The 24,757-nt window shown below is 36.9% G+C and overlaps 1 protein-coding gene across 2 annotated transcripts in view; it reads left to right on the top strand.

The window, feature by feature from the left end:
• NAV3 (neuron navigator 3) overlaps positions 1 to 24,757 on the top strand; it is a 361,382-nt gene that overhangs the window by 209,360 nt on the left and 127,265 nt on the right. For both annotated transcript variants that reach the window (XM_065887341.1, XM_065887340.1), the window contains exons 10-12: positions 2,052 to 2,160; positions 2,822 to 3,205; positions 13,454 to 13,573. In XM_065887341.1, coding sequence (XP_065743413.1) covers positions 2,052 to 2,160; positions 2,822 to 3,205; positions 13,454 to 13,573 — 613 coding nt within the window. The remainder of the gene's footprint in view (positions 1 to 2,051; positions 2,161 to 2,821; positions 3,206 to 13,453; positions 13,574 to 24,757) is intronic.

Raw genomic sequence — 24,757 nt, 5'->3', positions numbered from 1 at the left:
ATGGCATTATTTCATTCTTTTTTATGGCTGAGTAATATTCCGTTTGTGTGTGTGTGTGTGTGTGTGTGTGTGTGTGTGTGTACACACACAGGGAAGTTAGGGAAGTTTTTCAGTACTTTCTAAATCTGAAATAATAATACAGTTATTAAGCATTTCAATCATTCAAATAATTGGTAAATTAAAAGGAAGGGATTTGCAGACTGGCAGCAGAGTGGTGGTTGTTTTGGCAACCATTCAAGATGAAGGATAATGAACAGTTTAGTAGTGTTTGGCTGAAGAAGAAATTAGCATTTGTCTTTCTGAGTGGCTGCCATGGTAAAGTGATATAAAATTATTCACTTGGTTTCAGAGCCATTGCGACCCCTGGGTGGATGTTAAATGGGGGCAAATCATTATTCGTCCTCAGAATTGTTTTTATAATAAGACCTAATTGGCCTAATATTGGAAAGAGTCACCTCTTACTGGAGAGGAGGAAGCCTTTCCAATCTTGGAGGTTTTAGGCAGAGACCCATGGCCACCTCGCTAGTGACACAAAGAGTTTTCCCTCATTGGCTGAGAGGTGAGGCAAGACAATCTCTGAAGTCCCCATCAACTCTAAGATTCTACTATAGATGTTAAATGTGTGCATCTGTTGTGTGGGGTTTTTTTTTAACCTGGCATGAATATTGTGGAAGAAAAATGAACAGGTTGAATATCTACCTGTATTCTTACAACTGATGGTAGATATGCATCTTGACTTGTCTATGTGACAATTTTCATACTGGAATTTAATACATGCCATTTTCTACCTTCACTTTTCCTTCTTTTTTTCTTTTCCTTCCATCCCTTCTGCATTCCTTTCCCTTCCCTACCATCCCCTCCTTTGCCATCCTCTTCCTTTTCTTTCTTTCCTATACCTTCTCACCCCTTAATCCATTCATTCCCCTTCCTTCCTTCCCTTTTTTTATTCCTTCTGTCTTTTTATTTAAAATTCCTCGGGCTTCCCTGGTAGCACAGTGGTTGAGAGTCCGCCTGCTGATGCAGGGGACGCGGGTTCGTGCCTCGGTCCGGGAAGATCCACATGCCGCGGAGCGGCTGGGCCCATGAGCCGTGGCCGCTGAGCCTGCGCGTCCGGAGCCTCTGCTCCACAACGGGAGAGGCCACAACAGTGAGAGGCCCGCGTACCGCAAAAAAAAAAAATTCCTCATCACTGGACATCCTCCTGAGTCCAAATTGAACAGAATTAAGACTATGTTTCCTCTCCTTCCTTTCCATGTTGTTCTTACTATCCAGATTCACCAATTTCAATGGCCACTGGCCTGGGAATTATTACATGGTCATAAACAAAATGGTTTAATGGCACCTCTGCCCCCAAATGACAGATGGAAGTTGAACAAGGCCAACAGTTGTCACCCTGGCAGAGCTGTTTATGTGTAGACTTATTACTGGATTAGATGCCTAAGACTTTACTGGCACTCTGGTGTCACATGTGGATATTTTGGTTCCCTATAGAAAGTGGAGAAATAGTTTAAACTAAAGCTATCCAATTCTTGGATCTTGGTTCATGAGTCTAATAAAATAAAAGACTTAAAAAGATATTGCTTCTATGAGAAAAGGCCTCTGTCTGATTCCCCAGAGTATAAATGTATACTTGCTACATAAGTCAAGTTTGTCTCAGCTATTCTGAGCACACTTTGAAATAGGTGATTATGAAAGTAATTAGGATCCAGATAGTTTCAAATATTTAAATTAAGCTTAGAAACATGGAGCACTGTACAGTATATTTCCAAATGACTCTCTCATTTTGCAATGATTAAGGTCATAGACCCACGAAATACTATTGTATTATCACCCCTTCAGATTATTACTTGTAACATTACATTTGTTTCTATTCACATTTTATTTGTAGAAAAAAATTATAATTTCAGATAATAATAGTCATTTGGAATTTTCTACCTATTATTTTACTTTTGCGAAAAGGAACTCATATCTATATCTATATAATTATTCAGATTATTCACAGGACAGTAAATGGCATGAATAAAAATTTTATTATTATGTTACTTTTCTAGGTGAAGACCCTGAAACAAGAAGAATGAGAACAGTTAAAAATATAGCAGATTTGAGGCAGAATTTAGAAGAGACTATGTCCAGTCTTCGTGGGACCCAGATAAGTCACAGGTCTTCTTCAATTCTGCCTATTTGGGGGCCAATAAAGAAAAAATTACAATTTAATTTCTTGTAATGATAAAGAAGGAATTTTAGTTTTCCTTTACTATTTTCTCACTTAAATTTTATATGACAGTCAACTGGTGACTTCTCAGCCCTACCCAGTGATTTTTTTCTCCTATCCATCTCTTCTTCAGTATAATTTCCCATTTAAACTGAATTAGCTACTGAAACTAACACCATCACTGCTAAATGGTTTTTCACGCCTGCCTCAAATAACAACGGTGGAAGTTGTGATTAAAATGCATCTGAGGAGAGGTGGTAGAGAGTCTTTCAAACATAATTATAGTTAACTTCCAGAAAAGTTCTGGGAAGGCTACAGTGGGTTAAATTAAGGGTTGGTTGAGAATGTGAAACAATATTTTGTTTTATCCAAAATGTAATGATGGCGTTTCTTTTGAAAGCAAAAAATCTGTGATGAATGCCCCTTCCTACATTTTGGTACCTGCAGAGGTGTTTAGAATCTCAAAATGAATGTATAATTTGACTTTCATGAAAATGGACATACTTCTAAGAAATGACTCTCAACTGTAGGCGTTCCTGTCTTCATGCATTCTGGGTCTATGGCCCCAAGTGAACCAGAATATAGTGATTTCTCTATTTTATTTGACAGCACCCTGGAGACAACATTTGACAGCACTGTGACGACGGAAGTGAATGGCAGGACTATACCCAACTTGACAGGTCGACCCACTCCCATGACCTGGAGGTTGGGCCAGGCATGTCCTAGACTTCAGGCTGGAGATGCTCCTTCCCTGGGTGCTGGCTACCCTCGCAGCAGTACCAGTCGTTTCATCCACACAGACCCCTCCAGGTTCATGTACACTACGCCTCTCCGTCGAGCAGCTGTCTCTCGGCTGGGAAACATGTCACAGATTGACATGAGTGAGAAAGCAAGCAGTGACCTGGACATGTCTTCTGAAGTCGATGTTGGTGGATATATGAGTGATGGTGATATCCTTGGGAAAAGTCTCAGAGCTGATGACATCAACAGTGGGTAAGTGGCCCTGGGCCCCGGTCTCTAACAGAATTGTGTAAAGAGAGGTGGTCTACTACAATGCAGTAGCTGTAGGAAGGGGATATAGGTTAGTTAATAAAGTCATTAGAAAATGTGAGAAATCTAAGGTTATTTGGGGATATTTCAGCCTTCTATTCTAATCATTCATGAACAGTAAAATGTCCAAAATTTCTATAAAGTCTTTTCATTATAATCCATTAACTTTTTCTATTGTTAGTTCAGAGAAACACATGTGCCCTGTGTTTTTCAGAGTGATTTTCACATGCTTCTTAAATAACAGATTTTGTAGTGAAGGACGTGGGAAGGAGATAGGAGGAGTTTTGCTGAGCTGCTTGATTTTTTTTTTTGGCTTGTCAAAGCTGCCTGTAACTGCTTTGAGGAACACAGATTTTCTAGCATTCTTCAATTATATACCTCCAATCTAACTTGAGGGAAAATCATTTTAGATCTGAAAATTTCAATCTATTTATTCTCTTTTGATGGCATCAGATTTTTTATGTTAACCCCTGTTTTCCTTCTGTTTTCTATTACATTCCAAAAAGAGTTGTGATTATAAAACTCTCAAAAGCATTTTGGCAATTTGGAATATTTAGTTCAATCTGAGGATGAGCCCCAATAGAGGAAATAGGATATTCAATTAAAACTACTTCTATTAATAACTGTAGTTGACACGTTGAAAATTTATTACCTACTTCACTCTTTTTAAGTGCTTTAAGGACATTAATTCATTTAACCCCCTCCCCACCACCAACCCTTATGAGGTAAGTATTTTTATACCTGTTTTACAGATAAGGAAACTTATCCCACTTGGCCCCAACTGTATTAAAGCTAAGCAAGGACTAGACTTGCATTAGGACTCAGATACACCTGACTTCAAAACCTAGGCTCTATAATAAAAGGAAAAGCTTCCCAACTAACTTTATCTGTATTTTTCATGTGAGTCCAGGTTTTTACCTCTTCTTTGTCCTTATGCATCTGAGAGGACTGGTCTCTGAAAGCATTCTTCTGTACAAGTAACCTTTCCTGACTTCAGTCATGAAAAGCTTGTTTGAATGGGAACAAGACATTAAAAAGTACAAAAAAGCTTTTGATCAGACTTAACAGCTCTGCTTTGATATCCTGATACCCACCAGTTCATTCCTGGTGGCCACCTTCTCTGAGTTTCTAAAGGTCTAGAATTAGGGAGACAGGTTATTGTTAATTAGGGTAGGAAGCAGTTGAGTTGCCCCTGGAGTTGGAGTGTCTAAATTAAGTCTCTTTCTACCATTTTCTATCTGCCAACTCCTTGAGAGCTTAATGTATCCAAATTCTTTTCCATAATAAGGATAAAATTGCAAAATCTTCATGAAATTGTTAAGAATGAAGAAAATAACCCACAAAATTCCACTCAGCACAAAGCCTATCACAATATGTGTTCAGTAAATTATCATCATCATCACAATTACATTTTTATCAGTAATAATTATTAACCTAATGATTAATAACCTAATAATCATAGGATATGATCTTATATAGGAGACAGTAGAAATTATGAGAGGTGTGAAGAATCCTGGGAAAAGAATAGAGAAGAGAGGTCATGAGCTGAATTATGTATGTGTTCAAAAATATTTGTTGCGTTCTTCCTATGTGCCAAGCAACATTCAAGGCACTGTGTGTTCAGTGGTGAACATATAGACACAGTACTGGCCCACGTATACTCACATTAGTGTTTTTATATTTTTATAGTTGCTCATTTATCCAATAAATGAATAGTAATATGTGTACATATGTATGTACGTGTGTATGTATATACATTCTTAGATAAGGGTTTTTGAAAGTCATTTTTTAAAAAACTGAGTTCTGCTTATAGTAGTATATTTTACCAGCATACCTATAGTCAGGAGCATTTTGTATTTTCCAAGACTCTAGTGGTATTAGGCAACTTACTTCTGTAACACAGAAATCTCAAAATCTCAGTAACTTAACACAAAGAAGTTAATTCCTCCTTCACATAAAACCCCTCCTGGTGTTTCTGATCATCAGTTGGGAACTAAGATGGATGGTAGGTAACTCTGCTATTATCCAACCAGACTGCCGACGTCACCCTGGGTGTTGATTTCAAAAGACAGATGACGAAAGAGAGGAAGAACCATGGTGTAAGAATAGTTAATATGTACTAGGTCTGGAAGTGGGGTTTATGACTTCTACCCACATTTCCTTACCCAGAACTGCTGCAGCCCCATCTCACTGACAGCAAGGCCAGGAACCAATGTTCATCTTTGTGCCCAGGAGGAAGAGGAAATTGGTTTGATGAGAGCTGGCTAGTCTCTGCAGAACTAATGGGAAATTTTTAAGATATTGGTATATTCTTTGTAGTTCCTACTTGTTTCCTGCCTCACTGGAAACCTGATTCTCACGTCTGTTCTCCAGTTTTGTTCTCTGTTGGCCTTTCAGAGGAGGTCTTGAATAGTCCCACAAATGAGTCCATGTAAGAATGCATTAGTGGTCTGCATGCTTTGTGTTGAGTCATTCATACTCAGTGTCTAAAGCAGAAGAAGAAGAAGAAGAAAAAACTAAGTAAAAATAACACAAATCCTATTTGAAAACTTCCTCTGATGATGTTTACCTGCTTGGCCTTATACATGTTCTCTTTCACATGGTAGAGTACAGGACACTGAAATTTAAAGAATGACTCAGAGTTCTGTCCCCTGGATGGAGCGTGACTAGACGTGGTCAGCAGGCAGTGTCACCGGTCTCAGCTCAAGGGTGACTGGGGTGTTATGGGGAGGACACCCAGGATGTGCTGTACTTCCTCATTGCTCACCAGCAGATGTAGTGTACCATTGTCAACATCAGTGGGATGCAGCCCGATTTGTCAGCCTAAAGTTAAAAGATAGGAAGATATCCCAGGGGAATTTTAATTTGATGTTTTCTTTAAGAAAAAAGGGCATAGAAAAGTCTGTGCTACAATTCACGAAAAAAATTAAATCACAAAGTTAACTGTCTGTCCCCAATTTTTTAAACTATGTTTTAGTGATTAAAGGGTCAAAAAAGGCTCAAAAGACAAAGCAATGAATGAAGATGTTTAATCTTGGATATTCTTCTCATGCAAGAAGGAATGTCATGAAGTAAATGGGAAAGGAGTTTCATTTTTTTTGTTGTTGTTGTGGTACGTGGGCCTCTCACTGTCGTGGCCTCTCCCGTTGCGGAGCACAGGCTCTGGATGCGCAAGCTCAGCGGCCATGGCTCACGGGCCCAGCCGCTCCGCGGCACATGGGATCCTCCCGGACCGGGGTACGAACGCGTGTCCCCTGCATCGGCAGGTGGACTCTCAACCACTGCGCCACCAGAGAAGCCCGAGTTTCATTTTTTTCACGTACTTCAGGTAGAACTCAGAAAATTAGTTAATCGGCATTCTGAGAATTCGAGATTTCTTGAAGCATGCAAAGGCTTATCTCTTTCTTCTCTTCTAAAAATTACTTTAAGCACTTGGGAATGTGAATCTGCCAGTAATTAGGAATTAGTCAAAGGAAGGCTTCTTACTTATAATGAATCTCTTTGAAAAAGTCTCCATGTGTAAAGCAAAAAAAAGGAACACCCTGGAAAACGGGGGGAAAAGTTACATATTTTAATTGGGTGGAAATTGAAGTTATCTGCAGGTGTCACAGTGATAAATAGTTGGGCCAAGAATATAACCTAAAATCCTGCTTTAAATGGCCCAAACGCAAAGTAATTTAATTCTGGAGAATGACACTTTTTAAAAGGGAGGTGGATACTTTAATGCTGCTTTAATCCCCTGATGCTCCCACAATTCTGCTTTAGGAAACTTTGTGATAATTGAAGCATTCAAGACATTGGGAAGGGCAGGGTTACTTGAGTTGGCTTAAAAGGATGTACATGGGAAACCACATATTCCTAATCACAATGCTTCTATTCATTTCATATTCAAGATATGAGAGTTATTTTTAGTGAATGTAGAAATGCTAATGGAAAAAATAGCCAGTAACGTTAGTCAACACTTATATAGCACTTATTATGTGCTAGGTCACCATAACTGTAAGAGATAAGCATATCATTACTATCTCCATTTTACAGATGAAACAACTGAGGCATGGGTAGGTTAAGTAACTTTAGGTAGAACTCAGAAAGTTAGTTCATTGGCATTCTGAGAATTCAAACTTTCTTGATGCATGCAGTGCTGGACTTGAACTTAAAAGCAGTCTGGCTCCAGTCTGCAGTCTTAACCATCTTGACATACTGACCCTGTGAAGTTGTCTACATGTCTACTTGCCCACATTTCTCTCCTAGGAGTTGATTATTACAAACAAACATAACAGAGCTTCACAGCAATCATTCATTATTAGTATAGTTTTCTTAGCTAGCACCTTTGATCAAGGGGATAATCCTTAATATTATCTGTGTTCATGATCTGTGTTCTAAGCGCTGAACTAAAGTTCCTTAGAGGTTAAAAACACACACACACATTTTAGATGCCCTGTGTTTTCATGTCATAACAAATAGCTAATTGTTATATACAGTTTCTGATATAAGATATTGAATGTAAAAACAGAATTCTAGGAAGATATGGTAGGGGCATAGGTGAATCTTTCCAAATACCCACAAAAATAGACAAAACAACTAGATAGCAAAACCATGGGGAAAAACCATGATCGTTGTTGAAAAAAGATGATGACAAGGTATCACCTCAAACCCCAGGTATAAGCAATGAAGGACAAACAGTCAAGAGCCAAAGGAGCAGAATGATATCAGCATCTGTGTACGAAGAAAGAGAAGGTAGTAGTGGGGTGTCTGATAACACTGAGAACAGAAGAACCACAAAATAGCCAAGAGAAACTGACTAGAAAACACACAGGGCTTATCTGAAGATAGCAACTGAAGCTGGGAAGGTTTTGACCACTTGACCAGTCAGAGACAGTAAGGGCTGAAGGTCATATCTGAAGGGAGTGGAGCAATCTTGTCCCCATGTATTCATTAAACTCTCCAGCCACAGCTCCCTTCCAGGACAGGACCCCACACTGAGGGAAAACTTCCAGGAGTAGAAGCAAACTGAACAGGATGTAGCAATAAAAGTGAAGATAGAGAAGGTCCAGATAAAAGTGGGAGATGGGAACAGAGTCTAAAAATCTCAAAAAAGCTAATTATCACATTCTAAAACACTACACAAAAATAACTGAAGCATTTACTGTGTGTGGTTAGAAAGGTATCTAGATCAAGTTTCTTTTTATTCTGAAGAATTAATTTCACATAAAAATAAGTAAGAGAAAAATGTCAGGATAAAACCCCACATAAGCCACAAACATATACAAGACGTACAACTAATAAAGGATTACTATCAATGGGGAAAGAAAAAAATAAAATAAATATAGAATCCAATAGAAAAATGAGCAAAAGTCATAAACAGACATTTCACAGACAAAACATAAATGGCCTATAACAAAGTAAAAATTTGATCAACCTGCTTGGTAATCTGGAACTTGTAAATTAAAGCCAACATGAGAATTCTTATTCATAGACAAGTAGAAGTTTATTCTGAAAATATTTTTAAATCTCTTTGGCATTGACTAGTAAGTAGGGTTTGAATATGTGTATGTATCCCTTTTGACCCAATGATTCCTTTCCTAGATAGAGACCTTTGACAAGCTCTTGCCTGTGAGCATAAAGAAATGTGCATATACAGATGTTCATGGCAGAGTTGTTTGTAACAGCAAAAAATCTAAAAACAGCTCAAATGTCTGTAATAGTCAAACAGATAAATAGACTAGTGTGCTTGTAAAACAAAGCTGTATAACACTAACATTAAAAATGCAATAATACACATCAAGATAGATGATTTGCAAAAATGTAACTTAGAGTGAAGGAAATAAGTCACAAAAGAATATATACAGTGTGATTCAATTTATATGAAGTTCACATGCATGAGATGCTAAACAGTGTATTTTTAGGAATATACGCCCATGTGGTTAAACCGTAAAGGAATGCTTAACACAAAATCCAGGGCAATAGATATCTCTAGAAGGGAGGTTTAGAAATGTAGGACTGGAAAGAGCCTATATGGTAACTGAAGAAACTGGAAATGTTCTCTTTCTGAAGCCAGGTTATGGGTACATGAAAACTGATATTATTTTTTAATTATTATTTAATGTGTACTGTTACATTTTATACTCTTGCAAAAATATGATGTATTTAAATATGAAGCTTTTTTTGAAAAAGCATGGAGTTGCTGTGGAGGTAGAGTTGTATGTATTTATGTTGATTGAGAAAATGAGATTGAATGGCATACAAAAAGAAGATGTTTATAGTTTCTTCCTATTTCAGTGAATTCCAGATATAATGAGAACATAGTGATGTTGATTCACAGGTCTGAACAGACTCCGTCCTATAGTAATTGAGGGTGGTGAGTGACAAGAAGAAAGTCATTTACCTAGATTGTTAACTAGGTGGATGGTGTGTTTCCCTATAACTGTATTAGTATATACAAAAGGAGCATGAGCTTTAGTGGTAAAGGCAATATATGGTCTGTTTATGCTGTATTTGAGGTGGTTATGGGAAATCCACGCATCTGTGCACAGGAAGCGGTTTAATATCTCATTCTAGCGCAGGGTGGAGCACTATGGCCTGGAAATATTAACATGGAAAACACACACGTAAAGAAAATGTGCCAAAGTATGCAGTTTTTCTACAACAGAAGGAAGACGAGAGATGGCAGTGGAAGGGAGGAAGAGTTAGAAATGCTTTGGGAGACTATTGCGTTTTTTATGTGAATCATCTTATAACTTATAGAATTTGAACATGGCTAAAATTATCCTAAGACTTCCATAGTTTGAGAGATTTTACTTTCTGTCAGTAACCTTCACAAATTTCCTTTGCAACTTTTTGTTTGTACCGATCATCCTGTGACTATTACGTCTTAAACTCATCTTAGCTTATGGTTTAGAAGTTTAGGTATAACATTATTAGGAAATCTTTTTTTAAATTTTACATTATTCTTTCAAAATGATCTCCTAACATTTATATTTCCTGGATTGTAGCAATTTTTTCTAGAGGAACTATGAAATGCATGTTATTTTAGATTTTTAAATGCTTCAGAAAAGCTGAAAAGAAGGAAGAATTTTCAAGAAAAAAATTTAAATGAGAAAGTTGCTTGTGTGATGCCCATATATATTTTTCAAATAACAAACTCTTCTGTTATGAAAATGCCCTACCAACATTCCAATGTGACAGTGTCTGTAAACAGAGGAAATAGACACTGATGACTATTTTTGGTTCAATTAATACCTGTTGTAAACTTATTTGATATTGCCTGGAAAATCCCAGGGTCAAAGGAAAATGAGTATCCTTTGAAATGCTTCCTAAAAAAGTTGGGTTTTTTTCTTAATTCATTGAAATTTTAAAGTTGTTTTTTCTTTGGAAAATTAGTTTTCAAAGCATTTAACCTTTGTCTGTAGAACTTACTCTTCTGTAAACACTGAATAATTGAAAGCTTATGTTTCTAATAGAAGTCATCTTCCATCTTATTTCTTGTTTACATGCATCACCATTATGGCTAAAGTGCTGAGATCTGCTGTCATGGTTTCTTCCTGCAGTAGGGAGGCCTTTTAAATTCAGCTGAACAAATGTTTAATATATTTGTTGATACCAAACTATATACAAAACACTTTACTAAACACTTTTAGAGATACACCAATGAATAAGACAGACCAATAAGATATAAAACTTAACATGTATACATTGTTTTAACTTCCTCCTGAGGTTAAGTTTAGGATCAAGCATGTTGATAGTTTTTTTTAAAAAGGGGTCTCTCACTTACCTGGAGAGAACATTTCTACCATCCCCAAACTTTTAAAACACAGTTTCAGGGCTTCCCTAGTGGCGCAGTGGTTAAGATCTGCCTGCCAATGCAGGGAACACGGGTCCAAGCCCTGGTCCAGAAAGATCCCACACGCCGCGGAGCAACTAAGTCCGTGCGCCACAACTACTGAGCCTGCGCTCTAGAGCCCATGAGCCACAACTACTGAAGCCCATGCGCCTAGAGCCCGTGCTCTGCAACAAGAGAAGGCACCGCAATGAGAAGCCTGCACACTGCAACAAATAGCAGCTCCCGCTCACAGCAACTAGAGAAAGCCCGTGCACAGCAACGAAGACCCAACACAGCCAAAAATAAAATAAAATAGAAAAAATTTTTTTAAAAATTCAAAAGGAGAGTGAATGAGAAAAATGTTTTTCACTAAACACTTTATCAGGAATTTCATACACTTCACCTTAAGAAAAGAAGCAATAAAAATGTTTAGAATTGGGCTTCCCTGGTGGCGCAGTGCTTGAGAGTCTGCCTGCCGATGCAGGGGACACGGGTTCGTGCCCCGGTCTGGGAAGATCCCACATGCCGCGGAGCGGCTGGGCCCGTGAGCCCTGGCCACTGAGCCTGCGCAAAAAAAAAAAAAAGATAAGAAATTGGAAGTAAGAGTAAACAATAGAACACTGACAGCATCAATATGGCAGCTGACAAATTTAAAAGTACGAAGGACAAATATCCTTTAATCTTTAATTGTCTCATTTAGTATCACTGTATATGATACAGGAAATTGATGCTCATAATCATGAATTAGTTATCAAAAAAAGTTGTCATATCTAGTATTCCATTTAAAAGAGTATGTCAGTCTTCAGCACATTTTGGAACCAAAGTACTCTTTTTATTGTTTTAATTTTGGTGGGATTAAATTCTTTGGTTATCAGGAAAATTAACCATGTAGAGTACCTTATGAGGATAATACAGCATGACTTTTAGTTTTGTGTATAAAATTCATATATTTCCTTTTAAACATATGTTGGGAGAGACTTTGTGAATAACAAGTCACTATTATTTATAGGGTTCTCATATTAAGAGCTTTATGTATTTCTCCTTTAATTACCATAATATCTATCTTCAGTAAATTTTATTCTTCGCATTTTGAGGCAGAAATTGAGGCACAGTTTAAGAAATTTGTTTAAGGTCCTTCAACTAATAAGGACAGAATTTACTAATCATATAAGCAATTAGCCAGCTTCATAATCGTAGTTTTAACTATTTGGTCGATCTTTAATACGGTCATGATTAAATTTTTTATTCCAAATAGTGAAATTAACTCGAATTTGTTTAAGCAAATTGGGGATCTTATTACAAGGAAGCAAGGATATCTCCTAGAACCCCAGGAGAAGTTGTGAAGCTGAAACCACATGGCCAAGTGTGCTTTTTGTGCACCTGTGTCATTCTTCCTACTTTGCTGATCAGCTTTCTCTGTGCCTCTGCATCTGGTGAAGATAAATACCCAAAGCTCCTGGGTTTTCATTATCATAAACTCTTTCCACATAGAAAGACTGATGAGCTATCTGTTAATCCCATTTCTCAAGAAAGAAACATTTGATTAGCCCCACATGGGGTAGGAGATTAACACCTGTTCTAATCCCCCATTGCCAAGAAAGGATTATCAAATAGTAACATGACTATGGGAGTCTACCAGCCCTGTGTGAAGATGGTGGTCCTGTGATAGCAAGGAAGTAGTTCTCAGAGACAGGAAACGGGCAGGCCGTGTGGTCCTTCAGTTCAGACAGCAGTGCATGATGGTTAAGGTCATGGTTTCTGAAGCTGACTTTCTAGATTTATTCTCAATTCTGCTGGGACTGGTTGAGTGACCTTGTGTAAGTCCTTAACCATTTCGTGCTTACTTATTTTCTTTATCACTAATGTGGGGATAATAATGTTATTACATGTAAACTATATAGAACGGTTTCTGACAACATCTTAAACATTTAATACATCTTAGTAATTATTTTATGATAGTGGTCAATTGCTGTATATATTTTATTTATCAAATAAATTAATCTAATTTTAAGATTACTCCTGTGACCTTCAGTGCTTCAAAGATAGTGTTTACAAAATGAAATAATCATGCTCTTATTTTGCTAAGAGTTACATTATCTCTAAGTCTGTTCAAAATATTGATAACAAAGGGGAGAAAAAGGAAGGTCTTATAATTGGCTAGTTACTTTTTGCAGTAAGGAAGATTAATTTCCTAATAAACTTGAAAAGATTTTCTAATACTTCCTGGTGAGTAGAATATTCATATAGAAAAAACTATAATAGAGCATATTTGCATAATTATTAAAAATTTTGCACACCGTTTGTTTATTAAGTTAAATTATACAGCTGAGGTCAATTAATTTTCTGTTGATTAATTAGGCATTTATTTTCAGGTACATGACAGATGGAGGGCTCAACCTGTATACTAGGAGTCTGAACCGAATACCAGACACAGCAACTTCCAGGGATGTCATCCAGAGAGGGGTTCATGATGTGACGGTGGATGCAGACAGGTAATGTCATCAGCATATTTGATGGTGAGGAATGCATAAAGCAATTTTATAAATGAGATCCTAGGAGTTTTACAGTATTAAACCAAAGGACTTTTTATTTTGATATAATAATTATTTTGGAACATTTTGAAAACTAAGGTTCTTTTGCTTACAAGACTTTTAGCTCTGTACACTAAAAGAAATTGCATTGCTGTTGAGAACATTTAACAAATTTCAGGTTACATGGTGGCAAATTTTAATATCTGCCAAAGCAAAATTATAAACATAGACTTCTGTTCCTTACTTGAAAAGAACCCTGGCTGATAAATTCCTTTAATTCAGATGCTCTCAGATCTACCTGGGGGCTAATGACATAAAGATAAAAACATAATTCTAATTTTCAGGTAAAATAAGCTTGATGCTTTTCTTGAGGGGTTTCTTGAAAGCATACAACTCTTGCTTTAAAAGCTAATCTCTTTCATATTTCAAATTGCTTACAGGTTTGTGTGTTTCATATACTTGTTATTATTTTGCTGGGAATTGTTTTGCCAATTTTATCAGAATCACTGCTGTTTGACAATGTTGTCTTTGTGAAATAATGTTGTAAGACATATTTCTGACCTGATTTTGCCCCCTCTTCACTCAGAATTTTTAATTTCTTAAGCAGGAAGGGATTGCCTATTTCCAGAGCTACTGTATATCAGTACCTAGAGTAGTTCTTTAATTCAACATTTATGAAGGGGACGAAAGGGTAAGACCTAATGTGTCCACATTCTGAAATAAGAACTGTGTACAATTCATAGTGCATTTTAATATAGCCAACTCCAGAGGCTAGGCAGTGAATTCTGATATTCGTCATCCATTCCTCCTTACTCAAATGCTGTTGATGTTTTAACTCCTGTCGGCCAGCTCTCATCCTGTGTATACGCTAGTCTCCTAGGCTGTACACGAGGTGTCTGTGTGAAGCATGTGGTTACAGAAGGCTTATGAAAACTTTTGCTCACTCCACCCCCCACCTGAACTATTCTTCAACTGTTTTCCCTCGCTGACTCTCACTAGCTTCAAACACGATGGACTTCTGCTTTCACATTGATGCTTCCTCTGCCTAGAATGCCCTTTTCTACATTCCTTGCATTATTGCCTCCATCATATTTCTGTTTCAGCTTAATGTTACCTTCTTAGCGAAGTGTTTCCAGAGTAGCTAAGGTACATTTCATTTCCAGTCACTTTCTTTCCCATTATCGTATATTGTTTTCTTCAATGTACACATCACTCCTAATTATTGTTTACATGTTTATTTTGTATCTCCCCCATTACAGTGTAAGCTCAAGAATGCAAACTTTTCATCATATTTATGATACATTGAGCTTTTAACAAATGCTTGTGGAGTGAATGAACAAAGGAACGAATATAGGCTATATATTCATATAGGCTAGCGATAGCGTCCAGTTGACTAAAGAGACAAATAAGACTGGGAAAAGAGACAAGATACTGCAAGGATATTATGTAAGAGAGGGAACGAGTTATGTGGGAAAATAGGAAGGAGTGATTAGAGGGAAAGAAATCCAAAGTGTGGGCCACATTTTGAAACTAATGACCAACTCATTGTTAGCTGACAGTGGAAAACATTAAAGGAGAGGGAAAAATCTGTTGGTCTTTGGGAAATGAGACTTATGATAGCAGAAGCTAGGAATCAATACAAAGGTGACTTACTTTGGAGGCATTTGGGATAACCAGCTCTCCAGGCTCCAGATTGTAGGTGGGCTGAGGAACCTCAGACCAACGGAACAACCCAGGTATTCAACTAATAAATTGGGACCAGCAAAAGCCATAGTTCTTAAAGTGTGGTACCTGGATCAGCAGCATCAGTAGCACTTGGGAACTTGTTAGACATGCAGATTATCAGCTCCATCTAAGACTCGCCGAACCTGGGGTCCAGCAATCTGAGCTTTAACCAGGCGATTCATATATACACCAAAACTAACGAAACACTATCTTAAAATGAACAAATAGATGCCAGGCCTATGAAAACGTAAACATTTAACATAAACATGTAAACATAGAAAATAACATTTGGAAAGTTTTACTTCATTAGCTGTGCTTTGTCAAGTGAAAGAGACTATCAAAATAACAATGGCATTAATCTTTAAATTAGATCAAATAATGATGTGTTGCACCTGAAATAAATTGTCTCAGATTCAGATTTTGAGAAGTATGTAGAAGGTTTTTGAAAGAATTATGTAATTTGAGGAATACAAAAACGCTTTGGTCACTTTTATATATTAAACAGCAGTAGGGTTATAGTGAAAATCCTACTATAGGAGTTTTAGAATTTCCTCTTTTATTATAGTTAAATCTCAAGCTCTTTTAAAATTGTATATTCAGAAAGTGATTCAAGATGTTATTGTTTTAAAATGCATAATCTTAGATATTAAAGTTGTGAAAGTCCTGTTAATTTATAAAGGATAACGTTTCATAAAATTTTCTTAATTCTGATAGCCATTCCAAGTAGGATTGACAAGAATAGCTAAAGGTACTGAGAAGTCCTGCAGTTTAAAATAAAACCTGCTTAACTTTATTTAATTCATTGCTCCTTAAGTTTTTTTCATCGATTCCCCCACCTTTTTCTCTATAATGATAATTTGTTCCTATAATGTTTTAAGAAATGCTCATTTAGCCTAATGCTCTCATTTAGTGGATATAAAAGAGTGAGGAGTTAGGTCTTTTACTCCTGTACTTCTAGTTTCCCAGCTACCTTAGTCAAGGTTTTTTTAAAAAAAATAATAATAATATAAAATGTATTAGTGATTGGTTCATTTTAGCAAATCGGTAAATAATAGGGCTTACAATAGTTCACTGATAAGAAAGCTTAAATGCAAAAAAAAATCAGCAGTGTTTTCATATTTCTTAGATATTCTTTCTAAAAGGTGTATCAGGGAAAAATGCACTTATGTAATGGCAAAGTACCCAGCTGGCTAGTATGGCAATGGATTTGAATTGTTCGTGTTGCTGTAGTGAAGGTTATATGCTCCCCTTTGATCAACTTCTGGAGAAAATGTGATGGGCAATAGAGAATAGCTGAATTCATCTTCTCAGCAGATTGAAATGGCCCCAAAGAAAAGAGGAGGGCTTCCAGCAGCCAACTGTATTACTCAAAGACATTGCAGAACAAAAGTGGGGCATCATTTCGAGAGGAACTTGGGTTTGGTCCGTATGTAGTACTCTGCTCGGACTGCCATAACAAAGTACCATGGACTGGGTGGCTTAAACAACAGACACTTGTATTCTCACAGTTCTGGAGGATACACGTCCATGATTACAGTGCTGGAAAATTCATTTCCTTATGAGGGCATTTTCCTGGCTTGCAGACAGCCACCTTCTCACTGTGTCCTCACATGGCCTTTTCTCTGTGCTCTCTTGCAGTAAAAGACAGAGATCTTTAGTGCCTGTTTCTCTTCTGATAAAGACCCCAGTTGTATTGGACTAGCTTCCTCCCACCATTATGACCTTATTTAACCTTAATTACCTCTGTAAAGGCACAATCTCCAATATAGACACATTGGAGATTAGGACCGCACCATATGAATTTGGTGGTGATGGGGGATGAAGGGATGGGCATAATTCAGTCCATAAAACTATGTAACTCCCAGGTGGTTTTATCCTTGGAGATATAGGTTCAGTCTCTCTATAAGTGCTGGATTAAAGTAGTGAATGTGTGTATTATGCATATCATAAGCCCAAACCCTACAGGGATCAGGAACATCACATGAAATGAGTGAAACAGAAGAGACACATGGTAAACATGGCCAGTCCAAGTGGGCCTCTAGCCTCAACCGTAGAGGTCGCTGCCTGCGGAAATGCACAAATGTAGAAAGGAGGGCTGAGGACTGCAAACCATTTGATTTTTTTAATTTAATTTTTATTTTATATTGGGGTATAGTTGATTTACAATGTTTTGTTAGTTTCAGGTGTACAGCTAAGTGATTCAGTTATACATATATACATTCTTTTTCAGATTCTTTTCCCATATAGATTATTATAGAATATTGAGTAGAGTTCCCTGTGCTATGCAGTAGGTCCTTGTTGATGATCTATTTTACATACAGTGGTGTGTATATGTTAATCCCAGACTCCTCATTTATCCCTCCCCCGCCACATTTCCCCTTTGATAACCATAAAGTTTAGCCAAGAGTCTAGACTTTTTTGAGAACTCTCCCAATTTTTAAGTATTGGTAACTGTCTTAGCATATCTGTGAGGGCAGTAGATAAAGATACACATTTTTTTCAAGTTAAAGATACACATTTTTTTCAGTCAGATAATCTAGGAAATCATAGAGAAGCTTATATAAAGCAAGAAACCATGAACATTCTCACATATGGTCATGTAAACTTCCTAGGTCCATTAAATTTTCCCAAAGTACGCTGGTGGTGATACCTGCTGTACAGAATGAGAATGCTGCCACTCGTGAGAAGCCTGCCCGGCAGGTGCAAGGAATTGTGGCAAAACTAGCTGAGCACGTTTCTAAGTTTTTAATATAAGATAGGACCAAGCTAAGGTCTGTATCCCAGCCATAGCATCACTCTGGAGGCTGTGAGGCCTGTTATGGCAGCAACTATAGTTAATTTTGTTTAGAACACTCTGAGGATTAACACTGTGCGGGCCAAAAGCTCATTTGGATCGGTGATGCAGAGAGAGAAAACAAGCCTTGAGAATGAACCCTTGACGTTTAACAAGGGAATAAGGGAAGAGCAGTCATTGAAGAAGGCAGAGAAATCAGCTCTAACACAAAGGTGAGGACAAATAGGGTTAACTGGTACTTTGAAAATGGAGAGAAGAGGGAATAGGCACCAGTGTCAAATTCCATGGAGAGGTTAAGTTAGGTGAAGAGAGTTTATGCCAAAAAATAAAGTAAAATAATATGAAGTTTCACATTTGAGAGGTAAAGTTTCCTGGATGATTTAAGCAAGCTGTAAGTCATCGCCTGAGTGACTAGAGTAGAATGGTCATAGAAGTCAAAGTTCGGTTTTGCAGATGATTTATCCAGGTGGCTATTAACTCATGATGACAGAATGAGTCTCAAAAGAGAGGAAGACATGGGCTTCCCTGGTGGCGCAGTGGTTGAGAGTCCGCCTGCCGATGCAGGGGACACGGGTTCGTGCCCCGGTCCAGGAAGATCCCACATGCCGCGGAGCGGCTGGGCCCGTGAGCCATGGCCGCTGAGCCTGCGCGTCCGGAGCCTATGCTCCGCAACGGAAAAGAAAGAGAGGAAGACAAAGCTCCAGGTACCAGTCTTTATTGAATACTGACGAATTCCTCAAATTGTAATAATAGATTTCACCAGGTCTATTCTGGATTGTCTGTTACATTGTTATCTGAAGTATATTCTTAAATATAGTGATTGCTCATTTCAATTATAAACGAATCAGTTTAACTATTCATATTTTTACTGACTTTTTGCATGTTTCGTCATGACTTTTTGAAAATATAAAAACATAATATATCATAGAAATTATTTTTGTATTGTATTAAATGACAAATTGATTTCATTTATGATACTATAATCGAGAAACTGAAATCACAGCTGATGAACGAGTTTACAAAAGACATTAAGGATATCATATTACATGTCTCTAGATTGTCAGTCATTATAACTTTCTATATTGAGGGAGGTCTAGTTCCAAGCATCTAGTCATAATGAATCCCCTACTGGAAGAGGAAATCTTTTCTCTTAGGTTTAATGGTTGGTGGCCTGCAAATTACTCTGACAGAAAAACAAGAGGCAAATTTTTATACACATATGTATGCAGGAAATCACAGAAAGATGTGATTTAAGGGGAGATGGTTAGAAATTGGGACATCTTCATAGGGAAAAGGGGCCAGGGAGAAGGACACTTTCGGGAAAACAAATGACTTTCAGGAAAGATAAATGGGACCATAGAAGAAGAGATGGGAGATATGATCGTTTTGTGACAGTGTCTATTTAGGCAGTTCCTTATCTGGTGCCATTTGTCTCTGGTGATAGAAGTCAATCCTGTCTGGTGTGAAACTCCCAGGGAGGAGATTTATGACAGTTGAATTCTTTTGGGAGACACTTTCAGGCAGACAGGGGGAGTTTAGGAAGAAAGAAAAAGCTCTTTGCAGTGGTATATTTTGGATCCCTTCACCCTAAATCTACAGTTTTCATCAATGTGTAGAAAATTGCACTGCCTCTACCAAAAGGCTCATGGAAAATTCTCAGAAAATCAGGTGGGGAGTCATTTCTAAGGGTAGGAGGCCTTTGGTATTTTCACGACTTCTCCAAACAAGAAAAGTGAAGGCAACTGAGATTTCTCCTAAGCCACCAAGCAGATATCTCCAGAGTCCGAGTTCATGATGCTTGTCACCAGTTTATGTACACTCTAATAACTCCTTCTATTCTGTTGATTTATTCCCGCATAATCACAGAAACAGTATATTCCCATAGCTGAAGTATTTCCTTCATTAGCTTACTGGCTTTCCATAGTAATGAAAAGCAAACACAAACAAGATTAATAGGCTGAGATTAAAGTAGTTAAGTAAATATAATTATTCCATTTTATAATTAAATGGCCTGCCATTTTGGCCCTCCTTTCTTTAAGTAGGGAGAGACGACTGCAAAACACTGCAGAAATAGAAAAAGTTTTATTTGCCCCCCTCAGCTTCCCTTTGGTACCCTGCTCATCTTTGCAGGCTTATGCACTGGTGCTAAACTTCTCTCCTGTGTCCTGATTCTCAGCATTACCTGACCTCATTGTGAATAATCTTACAAACTTCCAATACTTTTAAATAACACCCCTCGTAGAATTAATTCACACTGTACACATGTGAACACATCGTGTGCACATGTACACAACGTGTGCACGTGTATTGAGACCCTGCTCTCTGCCAAGTTCTGTGCTCAATCCTGGGGGACCCTGTACTCAAAGGTCTTATGTTAGAAGGGCTTTTTAGGCTTGATTAATTTAAAATAGGGATTAATGAAGCCTAAAAAGCCATTGAGATTCAAAGGATACTTAGTCAGTACAACTAGCCCAAGTTGTAGATATTTTTGATTGGGATACCTTTTAGTATCTTTTTTTTTTTTTTGCGGTACGCGGACCTCTCACTGTTGTGGCCTCTCCCGTTGCGGAGCACAGGCTCCGGACGTGCAGGCTCAGCGGCCATGGCTCACGGGCCCAGCTGCTCCGCAGCATGTGGGATCTTCTCGGACCGGGGCACGAACCCGTGTCCCCTGCATCGGCAGGCAGACTCTCAACCACTGCGCCACCAGGGAAGCCCTTCAGTATCTTCTAAAACATACATACAGGTGGCTGTAAGTTTTACCACCCTTTGTAAGACTGCCCCTGATACTAGACTTGGCCATGGCTAAACTTTACCATTACAGAATACATCTCCCAATAGAGGAGATGGTCCCCAGTACTCTTATTTATGAAGTAGTTTTACATTATCTCCTTCCAAAACAATTTGCTTATGAATCTTATGAAGATGGTGATGATGACGTTGAAGACAAGGAGGAGTCATGGCTGCTACAGTAAAAATAGCCAGAGTATCTCTCTGTATTGAGGATCGAGTAGTGCAACCAACATACCATACTAGTTAAGTATGTTGTTATACTTTACCTTTACGGCAGCCCTGTGAAGTGCACTTTATTACTGCCGTTTTATAAGTGAGGCAGACAGTCCTTTGATCAAGTAACTTGCCTATAGACACTTTGTTGATAAATGGTAATGGTTGGATTTGAATCCAGTTCAATTTTTTTTATTTTATTCATAAAATTATTAATATGGATACGGGTTTTATCATGCCTGGATAACATACTCTGATTTTTAAAATTATTTCAGTTGTCCCTTTCTGGCTAAACATACCGTAAAATATGAATAGATCTTTCTTATTCAGCTTCGTAAATGTTGGTAATTTCCTTCAGCATGTAATCATTTTCTATTTCTACTGCAGATTGTCAATAAATGTAAAAACACGATTGACAGAACAATATTTTCACATGCATTAGAGCTTCTAAAAGGCTGGCTAGTTTGTTAATCAGTGACGCAATTTAGCAGTGTTTTGTTCTTTTATGCATGTAAATCTATCCTAATCTTGAAATCTAATGTCTTTTGAAATATCTATTTCTAACAGGCTCAAGGAAATAATAGAAAAATGGAAAGGGGAAAAATATGATTCATCCTATATACAGGAAAATACTAATAAAAGTGTACTTATATGAAGGGAAAAACAATGTGGACCTTTTATATTACATGATTTTTTTGTCCTACAAAGAGCAATAAAATGGGAGAGGTTTTTGTCAATGAACTTAATTGTTTAATTTGATTTAAGAGTTGCATCGATACATGAAACAGTTTTTTTCCCCTTTCAAAAGCTACGGATGAATTCTTTTTTTATAGGCTAACTAATGGGGTGAGACATTCAACTTGGGATCATTAAACTGAGGTCTTCCGGCTGGCAGCTGATAAATTCTGCACCTTCCTCATTTCAGCTGTTTGAGTGGGTGGCATGGACATATTTATTAGAGTCATATGTGCTCTGTTTATATTCTTTTTTCTTGCTTGACTTAATTTGTGTTTGAAACGGTTAAAGTTATCTGCAGTGAGCTGTATTTTTTCTTTTTTTAAGCATCAACAGAGCTTCCATATGTTTTTTTAGATAAGTTGCAAATGAAAGTGTTTTCATTACAAATGAGTGCTTATTCTCTGAATTAGTTATTTTGCTATTATAAAGCTTTTCTGTGGTTATTGAGAAAAGTTCACAGAATAAGTAAAAGTATAAAGAAGAATCTAAAAATAATTCATAATCCTCCCATCCCCAGAACAACCGAGAATATTGCTTCGATGTATTTCCTCTCAGGCTTGCTCATCCACTCTGTTTGCACAGTTTGGGTTATACCATCTATACAATAGATTATCCTGCTTTCTTTACCTACTTATGTAATGAACACTACCCCATAATATTAAACATTTTTTTAAAATATGACTTTTAATGATTGCATGCTCTTCTATCGCATGGGATAAATTTTATCTAAGGAGTTTGTATAATCAACCATAAAATTTTTAAGACATACATCAAATTTCGGATATTATTGGCAAGGCCATTAGGAGAAACTTATCTGATTGTCTATATGTATTTTTTCTTAAAAGGTAAACACCTCACATATGCACATGTGCATATTTGTATATATGTGTGTGTATATATATGCACAGGTGCATTTGAAATTTAGTTTTATTTCTCCAAGTAAATCTCATTCCTTAAGATTAAGTTTTATAATTTACTTTTACTTTAGATTTTTAAAATTTCAAGTGTATATTTAGGGCTTTGTAAACTCTTAGAATTCATGAGTTTGATATAATTTAAAAATACTTTGTCAGCCAGGTTTTCTTACAAAATAGGTGGTAAACAATATTGACTGAAACTGTGTTGCTTCTTCTTCAAACATAAGCAAATATCCAAAGGGGCTTTATTTCTTAGCAGAACAAAACCCTATCACTTGTTTCTCTAACAATATAATCTATTCTGATCCCAGACAGTTTGTACAAGGCACATCCACTTGATAACCCAAATATTTACTAGATAAAAATAATTATAATAATAGTGCCTTTATTGAGTGTCTCATTAGTGCTAGACATATTTCTTTTTTTCATCTTTTGAGATGTTAATATACTTCTTTCAGTCACTAATAGAACAAGAAGACAACCCCCCCAAAAAAATCAATATATAGAAGATTTGACCCATACAATAAGAAAGTTGACCTTATGTACATGTATAGAACACCAGAACCAAGAATAGTAGAATTCATTCTTTCCAAGTACACATTGGATATTTACAAAAAGATGTGTTGGGCCATGAAGTAAGTCCCCACAGATTTCATATATTCATATATATATATTTATATGAATATATGATATATATATATATATATATATATATAATATATATATATATAAATATATATATATGAAATATATATATATATATATATTTCATATATATATATTTCATATAGTATTTCATGAAATACTATAGAGTATGTTCTTTGACCACAGTGCTTTAAGCTAGAAATCATTAACAAAAAAGATAGACAATCTCTGTATGTTTGAAAATTAGAAAATGTACTTCTTAATAACATTTGAGTAAAAGAAGAAATCACAATGGAAATTAGAAAATATTTTGTTCTGAATGATAAAGAGAACACTACATATTAGAATTTGTGGGATATAGCTTAAAATCATGTTTAGAGGGAAATTTATAGCCTTAAATACTTATATTTATAAAACAAACAAGAAAGGCTGAAAATCAATGAGCTAAGCTTACAAGAAGTTAGGAATTCTCCAGTTCAAGGAGTTAGGAAAAGAAAAGCAAATTAAACCCAAAGAAATAAGAAAATATGCAAATAGTTTTTAATACTTCACATGCATTAACTAATTTAATCCTCATAACAACCTTCTGTATTTGGAACTGTAATTGTCATCTCTTTGCAAATGAAGCATCCATAGCACAAAGAGATTAATCATTTGCTTCAGTTCATGCCATTAGTAAACAGCAGAGCTAGACTTAAACCCAGGTGAAGCAAAACAAGTGGATTATAAAAACAACATTCATAAGTATATATTTTTTAATTTTTAAATCTTTTCGAGCTTTAGTTTTGACTAAGTAATTTGATTGTCCTCTGTTCTTCTTGTCTAAGCCGGTTTGATTGGCTGTTGGCTAGAACAGGTTGATCATAGTAAAAACCAATAGAAATTCTGCCCAAATTCCATTTAACTACTACATTTTGAGAATATGTTGGTGTAGTTGATTTTAAGATTCAGATATCATACCAGCTCTGCTGCTACTGAAACTCTCCAAATATTTTAGTGAGAAGATTTTTAAAACACATAAAGCCACAGTGGTCAGGGTACAGTTGGCCCTCTGAATCCACAGGTTCCCCATCTGGGACCATTTTATGTAACAGAGTTGAGCATCCTTGGATTTTAGGAGGGTGGGTGGAACCAATCCCCCTGCAGATACCAAGGGACAACTATACAGAAGGCAGCAATAGCAGGAAAGCTGGGAAAATGGCAAGACAGAGGGAGAATGGTGATTGATTTAACAGCCCCATGAAAGCAGGGAGCGTGCCAAGGGTGAAGGCAAGAAGCAATGCAATTTACACCATGGGAACCCCAAAGGCTTGGGAATTT

This window comes from Phocoena phocoena, chromosome 11, assembly GCF_963924675.1.
Source record: "Phocoena phocoena chromosome 11, mPhoPho1.1, whole genome shotgun sequence".
NCBI classification, from domain to species: domain Eukaryota; kingdom Metazoa; phylum Chordata; class Mammalia; order Artiodactyla; family Phocoenidae; genus Phocoena; species Phocoena phocoena.
The sequence above is the reverse complement of the archived record's forward strand: the minus strand, read 5'-3'. Positions and strand labels throughout refer to the sequence as shown.